Genomic DNA, 13,009 nt, shown 5'->3' on the forward strand with positions numbered 1-13,009 from the left:
CATGTATTTCTCTTTCTTACCTGTGATGCCAAATGGTGCTGGTCCGTCTTTGTGTCACCAGTTCTTACAAGGGAGTTGTGAACTTAATTTACACTTGTAAGAGAGAGAACTAAATCGGGAGTACTGGGCATTCTTTTCTCAGTGGGAGATTCCTCTCCCAGGACGACTGTGTGTGATCGTATCAATATAGGTGCCAGCCAGAGCAGTTCTTGCAGCCTCGAGGTCAGCTCATTGCCTTAATCGTTCTTTCTCATATATATGTTTTCAGCTTACCTAGGATCAGATGAGCTGTCATATCCTGGCCTCGCATCGAGGCTTCAAAGGCTATGCTGATTTTATTGCTCCTCTCTGCCCTGCATTCTCCAGGCACCTCAGAGGGGCAAACAAGATGGACGTGACCGGGGGGGCCTGTCTGGGTACACCCAGTCACATGCAGACCCTGCAGATGAGAGAGTCTGGCGAGGGATTCCATTTTGCCCCATCTCCCATACTGTTCCTCCAGTAGTTGCAAACTGCCTGGCAGGTAGAAACACTCAGGCAGCGTGAGCACATCTACCAGCCAGTCAGTTCCCAGTTAAGGACTGATACATCTAATTATAATAAAACTTACCTAATTAGAAAATACCAGACATTTTATATGTCTGGTAATTTCTCAATTTGTTTCCCAGACAAAACCCTCAAATACTGGACCTCCGGTACAAAACCGGACACCTGGCAACCCTACCCTTCCTTGCACCCTCCCTCCTAGCCAGATACCTTACCCCCAATCTGCTCCTGCTCCCGCCTCCTGGAGTGCCCATGTGGCGCCGGGTCCCCCAAGCCCTGGCCGAGGCTGGGTGGAGGATGCAGCCGGGTGAAACACTGAAAATGTATTCATTTTTCATTCTTTTTTTGTGTGTGTTTATATTTTTGGGCTGCAAAAAACCGTACTGAAAAAAAACTGGTTCCAACTAAAGTAAAAAGTTTGGGAAACCTGGATCTAGCCAGCTTTCTAGCCATCTATCCAATCCATATTCCCTTAGCTTGCTGGCAAGAATATTGTGGGTGTCTGTATCAAAAGCTTTGCTAATGCTGGCACTGGGGGCTTTGGGAGGACCAGAAACAACTTATTTGAATATTCATCATTTGCTTAATGAATACGCAAATGAATGTTACCAGTCCTCCAAAAGCTCATGAATGGATTTACTGGTCCCTGTGTCAAAAAGTTTGGGAATCCCTGTATTAGTGTATTTGGTTTAGTTGGATATGCTATGTTAGCTATTCGCTCTTGGAAACAAGTTTCTAAAGAACCTATATACAGTATAACGTTGTACAATATGACTGGAAATGGAAATAGCATTTTTAACATTTAAGATAAAATTCCACTATCGCAAAGTGAAACATTGCAGTTTGAGTTATTACTAGTTGTTGCCTTTTAATTAACGTCAGTATATGTAAAGCCTACAGTAAGTCTCTTATGCATATTCATATACAACATATCTGGTAATAAATAATTTTACGTTGATATATATTATTATAAACACTTTTGTATTAATTTGCTTGTATTGTTAAATGTTCATTAGTTAAGTGTTTGACTTCTCATTAAATTGATTTCATTTGGCAGATGAATTACGGAAACTGAGTTGGTCTGGAATTCCCAAACAAGTTCGTGCTATCACGTGGAAGCTTCTTTCAGTAAGTTTTTTGTATGGCAATAATTACATTGTTTCTGTCACTGAAGAATTTTACTTGAGTTGTGGCTTGTTAGTGATACCCCAAAATATTGTCATGTTACCAAATGGTAAAAACAAAGAACACAGTTCCAGTATTTGTTCTATTTCAAACTTTGTTTGTCAAATTAGCAGAAAATGATAATATTTAGTAAATAATTGGTATACCTTAATTTTTTTCTTTAAATATTTGTATTCAGAATTTTGCAAACTTCCCACAAAATATATGATATATTCCAACTAATAATGTTAGCAGAGTGTGAACTAGAAAATCTGTCATCATAAATAGGTGTGTTAACTACAGGTTGGACCTCCACGGTCCAACACCCTCTGGGCCTGAGTGGTCCTGGATGAGAGAATTTGTGGAACCAGGGAAGGTCCCCTGCCACTGGCCCCTTCAGTCTGCTGCCCCTCCTTGCTACTGATTCCTTTGGCCCCACTGCTGTCCGGGCAACATGGCTTCCCTGGCCCCACTGCCAGAGCAGCTGCCCCAACCCCAGTGCTGGCATAGCAGCATGAATTCTTGGCCCTACTGCTGTGACACCAGCCCCGCTGTTGGGTGGCATGTGGCCTTGACTGAACTGCCCTGGTCCAAGCCCAGTTGCTGTGGCAGCACCAGTCCCTCTGCTGTCCAGCACGCAGCCCCAATTGGGCTGCCAGCCTGCTTCGATCCCAGCTGGGTTGCCATAGCCCTGGCTCGGCTGCCATGACCCTGACGGGTTTTCTCTGCTGGACTGCCGTGGCCCTGCCTTACTGCCAGCCAGGCTACCACAGCTCTGCTCCCACTGCCAGGCTATCATGCATCCCTGCTCTCTTGTTCAGGAACATCCATGGTCCGGCAGGCTGTAGAGATTCTTCTTCAAGAGGCATCCCTGGGGGTACTCCATAGTGGGTGCTGGTACTCTAGAGGCGCTGGGATGCACCAGCACCCACTGTGGAGTACCCTCAGGGACGCTCGTCTCAAAGAACATCAGTTACAGGAAGGTGAGTAACCTCCTCATGTCGAAAAGACTTTATCTGCAAATCGTCATGAATTAGAACTCTGTTTAGTATTCTGATATATGCACACAAGGGTTTAGCACTGAATTTTTTCAGCAAAGACAAACAATTTTCTTTTAAAAAAATAAATCATCAGGGAATACTAAGTGTTAACTTTCACATTGGATCTGATTTCCAGAGTTTGAAAGACTCACTCTTGCTAATGAGTCCTAATAAATTTGTTGTGTAGTAGTTTCTTATTCTGAATGCATATGCAGTTTTTAACAGTGAATATTTTATTGATTAAATATCTCTTGTAATTAAAATTAAGCACACAATGCACAATCACTCTTATTTTAATTTTCAAAATTTGAAGTCCGAGCTATGAGCTGAATAACGTGAATTTCTTGAGACGGAGGGCATGCCTACACATAGAAGAGTTAAACAGAGAGATTGTTTACATGGGGAGTTTAATCTGCAGCATTTTGAATTAATCCACTTTGAAATTGCTTGCATACACATGAGGGAATTCATTGTAGAACACTGACACTGCATTTAACAGGGACTCTGCAGTCCTCTTTCAAAGTGAACTAACTTTGCTGTGAAGTTAGTGTGGACTGTTGTTTTCATGAATGCAATGCTGCTGAAAGCTACTTTGGCAGTCTTCCAATGGCTGTCTGACACTGATTTGTGAGTAACCATTATTGACGTGTCTGTACACATGCAGGCCTTGCCCTGCTTTGGGGTCATGTTGACTGGATGCTGTCACTTCAGTTGATAAGATGGCACAGCCAGATTTTGTCCTTTTGCTTCTGGATCCCAGGTGATCACAATGCCTGTGATAATTCTCTAGAAGGTTCTACAACACATTTTTGAGCAGTTATTTGGAGCTGTGCCAAGATCCTGAGGAAAAGGGTTAGTGCATAAAAGATCCTGTGGACAGCCAATAGAGCAAAGTCCTTTCATGGATATTAGTGGGGCCATGAATGCAATGCCAAACAAGACTGGCTAAAAAGCAAACCGGTCAAGGAAACCTACATTGAAACAAGGGACAACAGAAAAAATGTAGTAGGGGATGTACAAAACTTGTCAGTTTTTTGAGGACCTACATTAGATTTTCATAAATATGTGGTGACTCAAAACCAGGCTATTTAAGGAACCTTCTGTCCAGTAGTTTGAATGCTGAAATTCATCCTAATCAACATCTGTCCATTTGAGATTAACACGATAGTGGCATGAAGTCTTGTTGGGTCTCTGTTGGCTCATAGCAATTTGAAAATAGTTCTAGCCCATGCATAAAGGAAGTATTGCACTGAGACAGATGAATCATGGGATTTAAGAATTTGAAGTAGACTGGCTTCCCACTATTCATTCCATAGTGAACAGCAAGAAAAGTTTCAGAATTACACATCATTCAGTGGCAAAGCAAAGGAAGATGGAATACTCTCAGAGAATGCCCTTCTCTCAATTTGCAGCGAAATGCTGCTGTGGGTACACAATGATGCACATTGACAGAGGGCACAATATCCCATGTGCATGCTATTACTGTGACTTGTGTAATGCTTGATGTTCAGCAAAAAGCCATGGCTTTAACCCTTTCCCTCCCTGTAGGCGAGGCCTGAGTTAACTGAAGATGTGAAGTTAAAGAGCATTAAATCTCTGTGTGGAGGCTCACATGAAGAAGTAAAGGGGCCTTATTTCACTTTTTCTTATACTCGGGTTTAATATGCTTTAACTAATGTTTCACATTTTTAGTTAATTTGGCTTAACTTTTCTGTGTGTCCCTGTGTAAACATGGCTCAGCAGAGTTAAAGCTTTTCCACTCCTGTGTAAATTTGTAGGACCTGTTGTAGTTGGATGGCACAGGAACTGCACCTGGCATTGCTTTCCACACTTGTGTATAGTTTTTGAAAGGTTGGAGACTTTTAAAACGCTGTTTTATTGTGTTCTAATAGTGAAGTATGATCTTACTGAGTAAGTTCTTTGATAGGAGACTATCAAAGACTGCTTATGGCTTTTCCTCTTGGGTTTGGCATTTATCCAGTGTTCTATTACATTTTTAGGGAGGTGATAAAAACAAAGATTCTGAGTGATAATGATACCAAAAGATCTCATGATACCTTTTCTCATAGTAGGAATGTGAATCTTACTGACCAAATTTTCTCATTATTATTACTTTTTTATCTAGTGCTAAATCTTCTCTGCAATATCAATTGAGTATGGTAGTCTTCACTTCCAGTTTTAACAGCTGTGTAGGGGGAGGTGTTACAAAGTATTAAACTGAAATATTTTGACTTCCATGCTGATCATTTGCAAAAGAAGAACATTAAATAGAGAGTTAAACTGAGGAGTGGTAACACTTTTATTTTGGACAGAAGTCTAGTTAGTTTTAAAATATACAAATGATCATTTGTTTGGAGCAGGGAACGATCACCTAATCTCTTAAATCTAACATTGAAGGCACATAGACTGAAAGGCAATTTACAGTTAACAAACTGAGAGACTTCTCACTAAATCTCTGACTATGTAATGCTGCTGTGTCTGTTCAAAACAATTTTCAATATGGAAAACACTTAAGTCAGGAAAATGCTCAGGTACTGTCACTGGCATGTCTAATAGAGGCAACACTTTAAAAAATAGACAATCCCTTCTTAAAGTTAGATAAAGAAATTAAGTGCTACATACATAAAGAGTAAACAGCAAGCAGAATTTTATGGCACTCTTCTCTTTGGAATAAAGATTTTAAAAAATGGATTAATAAAGGGATTTGTATTTCTATGCCAGACTTTCAAACTTTTTAAAAATAAAACCTAATTTGTAAGGAAAGCAGATGTGTCCAACTGACTGATAATCACAATAGCTGAAACAATATAACAGCAGAAAACCTCTACTGCTGAGAAAATATTTGTATTGTTGGACAACCAGATTGGGTCTCGCAAATGAATTCTTTTTTAAATGGGACTAAATTAGCCTATAGAAAATTTTCAATGGTTGAAAATAAGTGGGAAGGCAGAATTCAATATTTAACTTAACACAAGGCATTGTGGCACTGTCAAATGTCAGAAAGCTTGCATCTCGAGGCAAAACTTAATGCTGATGCTATTTAAAATATCTGAAACCCACTATATATCTGCATATTTTCAGACATGGTCTCAGTGAAATGGGTGTCTGTTGGAGGGAATGAAGGTTCTGGAGATATCATGCTCATTTTGATAGCTTCCTACAATAGGAATTTTTAAAATAATATATCCTTAGGTTCTGTTGTAGTGAGTCAGCATCACCATATCTTAGTTTTGTGTTAGACATCTGTACTTCATGCCAAGCTACACATGCAGTGTACTTAGAGTGGAGGACTTCACCAAATTGAAATGACCTTGTATGTATGTTAGGATAGTATTTCAGTGCTTCTATCACAAAATTGCTATTAACGAGAAAGAATAAATGGAAGTTAATACTGTAATTTTCAGACTGTTTTGGGCAGGAAGGAATAATATGCAATTGATCTATTTTTAATATTCTAATGTTTGAGATTGTTCTTTATTTTTTTAATTTTTCTTCAAAAAAGAGACAAACATAAATCCAAATGAATAAACTAGAAAATTGTTTCGAGATTGCTTTGCTTTGTTACAAAATGAAGCATAAATACTAGCAATTACAATAAAACCTGTGCTATCCGGCACTTAAAAACTTTAGAAACCGGCAAATTTCCAAGCCAGGAAAAAACTTGTTAAAAGCCATCTCCGCCCCCTGGCTTCCACCCCCCCCAACAGGCCGCATCCTGCCCCGCCCCAACAGGCCACATCCCGGCCCCCACACCGCTCCTGCTCCTCCCCCCTGCCTTCCACCCCTGCTCCCCATAGGCCCTGCATGGCTCTTCCCTCCCTTCCCCGTGATACCTGGAATTTTTAGAAAACCAGCACGACCTAGTCCCCAGGCATGCCAGATAACACAGGTTTTACTGTATAAAGAATAATTTAGTTTTACAACAAAATTTTAATATGGCAGTATTGTTCTTGGAATCTTATTGGTTATACTTTTATTGGTATTTGCTGTGGCTTAATACGCTACTATGGTAGGCTTTCTGATGAAAGCCAGGAATGTGTTTAAGGACAACCTATGGCTAACATGATTAAGAACTATTTTTTTTATATAACTAATTGGTTAATAAATATGAAAATGGTCATTAGATTTGAAGGAATTTTTTTAGCAGTACTGGCAGAAAATGCAGAATGTAATCTCATTTTTGTATGCTGGTGAGTGCTGTGAGATTATAACAATTTTAGATCAGCAGTCCTTGGTATCAAATTTGTTCTGTAGCCACCTCTGTTAAGATGACAGCTTCCTCAATTTGTATGAAATTTGGAACTGATAAGGTAGTCTCAGCATTGCTCGTTTGAATTAAAACTCCTTTAATTAGACTTCCTGTACAAAGCTTCCAGTATTTATTTTATGTGCACCTGAATATTCAAGAAGCATTCCATTTGCTAATTATGGAAACATCTTATGACATAGGGTTTGTTTTTAAGGAGATTTAAAAATAACTGCAGACATTTATTTCCTTTGATATATTGTAGGGATGTGAATGACTAGTAGACTATCTGATAAGCAAATGCTTATTGTATAGTCGACACACTAGTCTACTAGTCACTCTCCCGCTCTCCCCCTGCCTTGCTGCCTCTATCAGAAAGAGGCAGCAAGAGTAGGGGGGAGGGTGCAGAGGAGAAGGGTGATTCAAAGTGCTAGCTCCATGTGGAGCCTGGGGTCTGCCACTTTGAAACGCTTTGTGCAGCCTGGGATCCATGCAGCATTTCAAAGTGGCAGCACTGCATGGAGCCTGGGGTCAGCTGGGGACTTTCCCACTGACCCTGGGTTCTATGCAGTGCTGCCACTTTTGAAACACTGTGGGGAGCATGGGGCTAGCAGGGGACTGCTTGAGTCTCCCACTGGCTCCATGTTCCCTGCAGTGCTTTCACCTTTGAAGTGTAGCAACAGTTCTGGGGCTATTGCTACACTTAAAAGGTGGAGGCACCTTATTGACTAATCGAATAGTCGATGCAATTTTCCGGTTAATTTATATTTAACATCCCTAATGTATAGTGCTGTGTGTTTACATAAAACATTTAGCTGGAGACCCTGAACTATCATTTTGGGTGGAAGGCAATGATAGATTCTGTATGAAAAGAATGTTGTTACCCTCTGTCTAAGGGGATCTTCTGTGGCACAGGGAGATGAGTTTAAAGTGGCACAAACATGATTTCTCATAAAGCTGCTAATATAAAATCACATAACTCTGTTTAGGTAGGATCTGACTTCTAGCAAGATACGCCTAACTTGAAGGTACCCATAATTCATGGCAAGGTCACTGTTAATATTTACTACTTTATCCTAAAGGAGGATAAATTTTTAAAAGAACTTATAGCTATAAAAAGAATTTTAAGGCTTTCATTTTGTTTGAAATAGTTTAATAAAATCCCTGAAATATGTTGAATGTACATTCTGCTCTAAGATGATTTGGACAGCAAGGACATATGCATATGTATATTTTTTTTCTGATTTCAATGAGAGAGGTAGCATAGAGCTTGTTAAAAATGAATGACATGAAAGGAATAAAATAAGGGCCCCAATGAGGTAATTAATAATCTTATAATATTAGTATTTTCTGTACTTACTGTGCAGATTTCTTTTTGGAAGGCAAACAGCTGCTCTGCATTTTTGATGAGTTATTACTTGTAGAAAAATGTTTAAATCTAAAAATATACTCATTCTGAATAAGAATGTCTAAATCTGTAATTGTGTTCATTTTGAACTGAAGAAAGAAAAAAGACTCGTTGAAAGATTATTTTTTTTTTAAATGTGAAGGTACTTTTTCTTGACTTCTAGCCTTTTCACATCCATGTGGGATTGCATTGTAACACTGTACTAACTTCACTACAATATATAATGTGGACATGAGCAGTTCTTTTTCAAGATCTATTTATATTTCCCATCTGATTGAGTATGATTTTTGGTTTATCTCATCATACTGGGCATCCAATATTTTGATCATAGAAAGTGTTGCAGGCATCAAGTCACCAAGGTAAGGAATATCTGGTAGTAGCTAAATGGGATCCCTTACTTTCGCCATTCCTAAAACTCCTCTCCCTTCTTCACAAAATCCCCCCAAGCAGTGTTCCCTCTAAGGCTGTGTCCAGACTCCATGCCTCCGTCGACGGAGGCATGTAGATTAGCCAGATCGGAAGAGGGAAATGAAGCCGCGATTAAAATAATCGCGGCTTCATTTAAATTTAAATAGCTGCCCCGATCTGCCGATCAGCTGTTTGTCGGCAGATCGGGAGAGTCTGGACGCGATGCCCCGACAAAGAAGCCTTTCTTCATCGACACAGGTAAACCTGGTTTCACGAGGCTTACCTGTGTCGATGAAGAAAGGCTTCTTTGTCGGGGCATCGCGTCCAGACTCTCCCGATCTGCCGACAAACAGCTGATCGGCAGATCGGGGCAGCCATTTAAATTTAAATGAAGCCGCGATTATTTTAATCGCGGCTTCATTTCCCTCTTCCGATCTGGCTAATCTACATGCCTCCGTCGACGGAGGCATGGAGTCTGGACACAGCCTAAGAGTTCCCAACTGTGAGCGGAGTGAGTTTTATCTTGTGCACCAACATTGATCTCATGTATGCTTATTCGGATGTGCACCACTGTGGCACCCACCAGTTACTAACAAAATCTCTCTTTCTATATATATATATATATATACACACATGTACATGGCACAGGAATCAGGGCAGGGGATGGGAGGTATGGGGGGGTTCAAGATTCAGGGCAGGGGGGAACTCAGGATGGGGGGGCTGAAAGGTTGGGAAGGTGGCAGCCTCTTCTTAGAGGGTGGCTGGAGATAGGTTGCCAATTCCTCTGGTGGTTCCTTGCAGAGGGCAGGTTCAGGAGTGGGCTGCCCAGTCCTCCAGGAAGTTGCTCGCTGAAGGGAAAATGGAACTGGGCTGCCTGACCCCTGGCCAGCTGGCAACTCTTTATGGGAGGAAGGGCTGGGGCTGGGCTGCCCAGCTCCTTTAACCAGTGGGTGAAGGGGGAGCTGGGGCTGCGCTGCCCAGCGCTCCCAGCTGGCAGCTCTTGAGGTAATGGGGCCAGAGCTGCTGGCTAGCGGCCACCCATCTGGCTGGTGCTGCAGTTGAGAGCCAGGAGAATAGGTTTGGGGGCCTCATGGCAGCTCCAGCTTTGGCTGCCGGAGCACCTGCCACACAGCTCCTGCCTTGGCCCCAGCCACCAATGCTTCTGCCGCCTTGCCATGCGACTCCGGCCCCAGCCACCAGAGCAGCTGCTGGCCACCAGAGTAGCCACTATGTGGCTTTGGCCTCAGCCGTCAGAGCAGCTCTGACCCTGGCTGGGACCGCCAGAGAAGCTGCCATGTGGCTTTGATCCCAGACTGGGCTGCCAGAGCAGCCGCTGCCCACCACATGGCTGTGGCCCTAGCTGGACCACAGCATTCTTCCCGCCCCACCATAGCTGGAACTGGGCCTGGTGAGGGTACCCCAGCAGGGCCAGCCTCACTGTGCTCCGGCTCCAGCCAGAGCAAACGGGGGCTGGGCAGCCACCCACCGCCATGCGGCCTTGCCAGAATGCACCAGGCCATTGCCACTACCATCACTCACTTTCTGATCCAGCAGGAAAGTGAGTGGTGGTGAGTGTTGCTGCGCAGCACTGCAGGCGAGGTGGGCAGGCCTAAAATTTTTTGTGCACGGCCATGTAGGTGTGCAGCTTAGAGGGAACCTTGCTCTCAAGTATCTAAAGTAACAAAGATTCAGTGTTTTGAGTAAGTTTTGTTCCAAGTTCATTAGAATGTTTATTTTGTGTTGCAACCTTTATCTGCTTTTAAAAAAGGAACAAATATTTTATCTGAAAAAGGTTTGAAATATAAATTTAATATTGAATTGTAGCTTTTGTATCCCTGCAAAAATCCGATGATTGAAATGATTTTTTTCCTTCATATTTCAGGGTTATCTTCCTGCTAATGTGGACCGAAGAGAAGGCACATTACAGAGAAAACGAAAAGAGTATTTTGCATTTATTGAACAATATTATGACTCCAGAAATGAGGAAGGTCATCAAGACACATACAGACAGGTGGAGTAGAATATTGAAAAAAATCTTAACCTTTGTGAAATGTGTATTTTAAATGTTCCACGACAAATCTTTTTGATAACGTGTTTCAGTATTTTCTATATTGCTTTATTACTACTACATAGCTAGGCAGAAGGATATTTTTGTTCAGCTGTGTGTTCGATAATAATTTTTGTGGTTTACCACCCACCAGGAAATGTAGCAAACACTGTTCAGTAATATTGAGGTGTCTTTGATCTGTAGTTTAAAAAAGTGTCTATAGTTTTATTTCTTTACTTGTGAAACATTAAATATCAGTATTTTAAATCATTTAGGGCATTTGGTATGCAATGCTACCACTTCTTACACATCGGGGAAAGAGGCTCCACAAAGCTTCTCTGTCTCATGATTGGGTGGGGTGGGGGAAATCAGGAGTGGCAGAAGCTCCCTAAAAGTTGGGCACTGCCCCCACACTGCATCTTCCCCTTAGACCTTCCTCCCACCTCACCTCTTTCCACCAGGATCCCACCCACAGCTCATGTAGCCCTCCCGCTTTTAAGAGTGATGGGACAATGGGCCCTGAACCTCCCTGTCTGGCACTCCTAGGAGAGTTGGAGTGGGCAGAAATTTTACTCCTTGTTCCCGCCGTAGTTGTCAGGAGTGCATGCTCCAACAGATACATGTCATTTTAATGTTTTCCCCAGAAGAGTGGGCAGGCTATAGGGATATTGTGACCAGCAGCTCCTTAACAGGGGTGTTCTAGCCCTTATCACATATATTATAACAGGTTGGATCTGCAACTGTAGGCTTTTCTTGCCCCACTGAACACCTGTTTTGGCGCAATTTTTTTATCTTTACAATACAAACTAATTTTTCATTCCAGTTCTAATTGGATTCTTCAGCTAAACTCTGTCCTTCTAAAGTGCATAACACTTCCCAGAACTTACACCGATCACCTTTCCTGTCTACAAAAATTAAAAAGAATTTCCCTGCAAGGCTGTGTCTACTCTTACAGCAGCACAGTTGTACTGATACATCTTGGCAGCTATAGGAATGCTTATGTAGCTGCGTTATATTGAGTGAAGAGAACTGTCCCACTAACATAGTGCTGTGTACATGAGGTCTTATGCTGGCAAAATGTATGTTGCTCAGGGGTATGTTTTTTTCACACCCCGAAGTGACAAAGTTTTGTCGTAAGTGCTAGTGTAGATATGACTTAAGATGTATATTTTGCCTTCATAATATAACAGATTCCAAATTTACTTAAGTAAATTCTACCAAAGATATTTCAGAAAATTGCCATATTTGTGTCTCAGCATAGATCAGTTGATAAACCTTTCTTCACTAACACTAGCGAAGTACAGACTAGAACAGTAAAGTGCTAATAGCAGGTCTCCTACTTCAAAATAATCCACTGTTATAGGGAAACAAAATACTGATGCTATATAACTATTTACACAACTAATTCACTGGGGATTTATTATTTGAACTGACCACATACATTTTCCTTCTCAGTTTAAGAATTTCAAGAGCCACAAGAATGGTGTTGTTTTTGACAACATTAATTCTTTTTTGGGTTTGAAGTAGAGGAAAAATACTGCCTCACTTCTTATAGACTCATAGACTCCAAGGTCAGAAGGGACCATTATGATCATCGAGTCTGACCCCCTGCACAGTGCAGGCCACAAAATCTCACCCACCCATCCTAGAATAATCCTCTCACCTATATCTCAGATATTGAAGCCTTCAAATACTTTGAAGACCCCAAAATGCAGAGATCCTCTAGCTGTGATCTGTACCCCATGCTACAGAGGAAGGCGAAAAACCTCCAGGGCCTCTGCCAATCTACCCTGGAGGAAAATTCCTTCCCGACCCCAAATATGACGATCAGCTAAACCCTGAGCATGTGGGCAAGACTCATCAGCCAGACACCCAGAAAGTTCTCTATAGTAACTCCTATCATCCCTCCATTGACCTATTTCCCACTGATAATGAATGGTCAATTAGATACCAAGATCCTGTTATCTCATCAAACCATCCCCTTCATAAACCCATCTAGTTTAATCTTGAAACCAGATAGATCTTTTGCCCCCACTACTTCCCTTGGAAGGCCGTTCCAGAACTTCACTCCTCTAATGGTTAGAAACCTTCGTCTAATCTCAAGTCTAAACTTCCTACTAGCCAGCTTATATCCATTTGTTCTTGTGTCC

The 13,009-nt window shown here is 41.6% G+C and overlaps 1 protein-coding gene across 2 annotated transcripts in view; it reads left to right on the top strand.

Annotated features, from left to right (window-relative positions):
- Nucleotides 1-13,009, top strand: part of TBC1D22A (TBC1 domain family member 22A) — a 435,605-nt gene that overhangs the window by 72,741 nt on the left and 349,855 nt on the right. For both annotated transcript variants that reach the window (XM_075927774.2, XM_075927768.2), the window contains 2 exons: nucleotides 1,604-1,674; nucleotides 10,695-10,823. In XM_075927774.2, coding sequence (XP_075783889.1) covers nucleotides 1,604-1,674; nucleotides 10,695-10,823 — 200 coding nt within the window. The remainder of the gene's footprint in view (nucleotides 1-1,603; nucleotides 1,675-10,694; nucleotides 10,824-13,009) is intronic.

The sequence above is a fragment of the Pelodiscus sinensis genome, chromosome 1, assembly GCF_052426305.1.
Source record: "Pelodiscus sinensis isolate ZL-2025 chromosome 1, ASM5242630v1, whole genome shotgun sequence".
Lineage (NCBI taxonomy): Eukaryota > Metazoa > Chordata > Testudines > Trionychidae > Pelodiscus > Pelodiscus sinensis.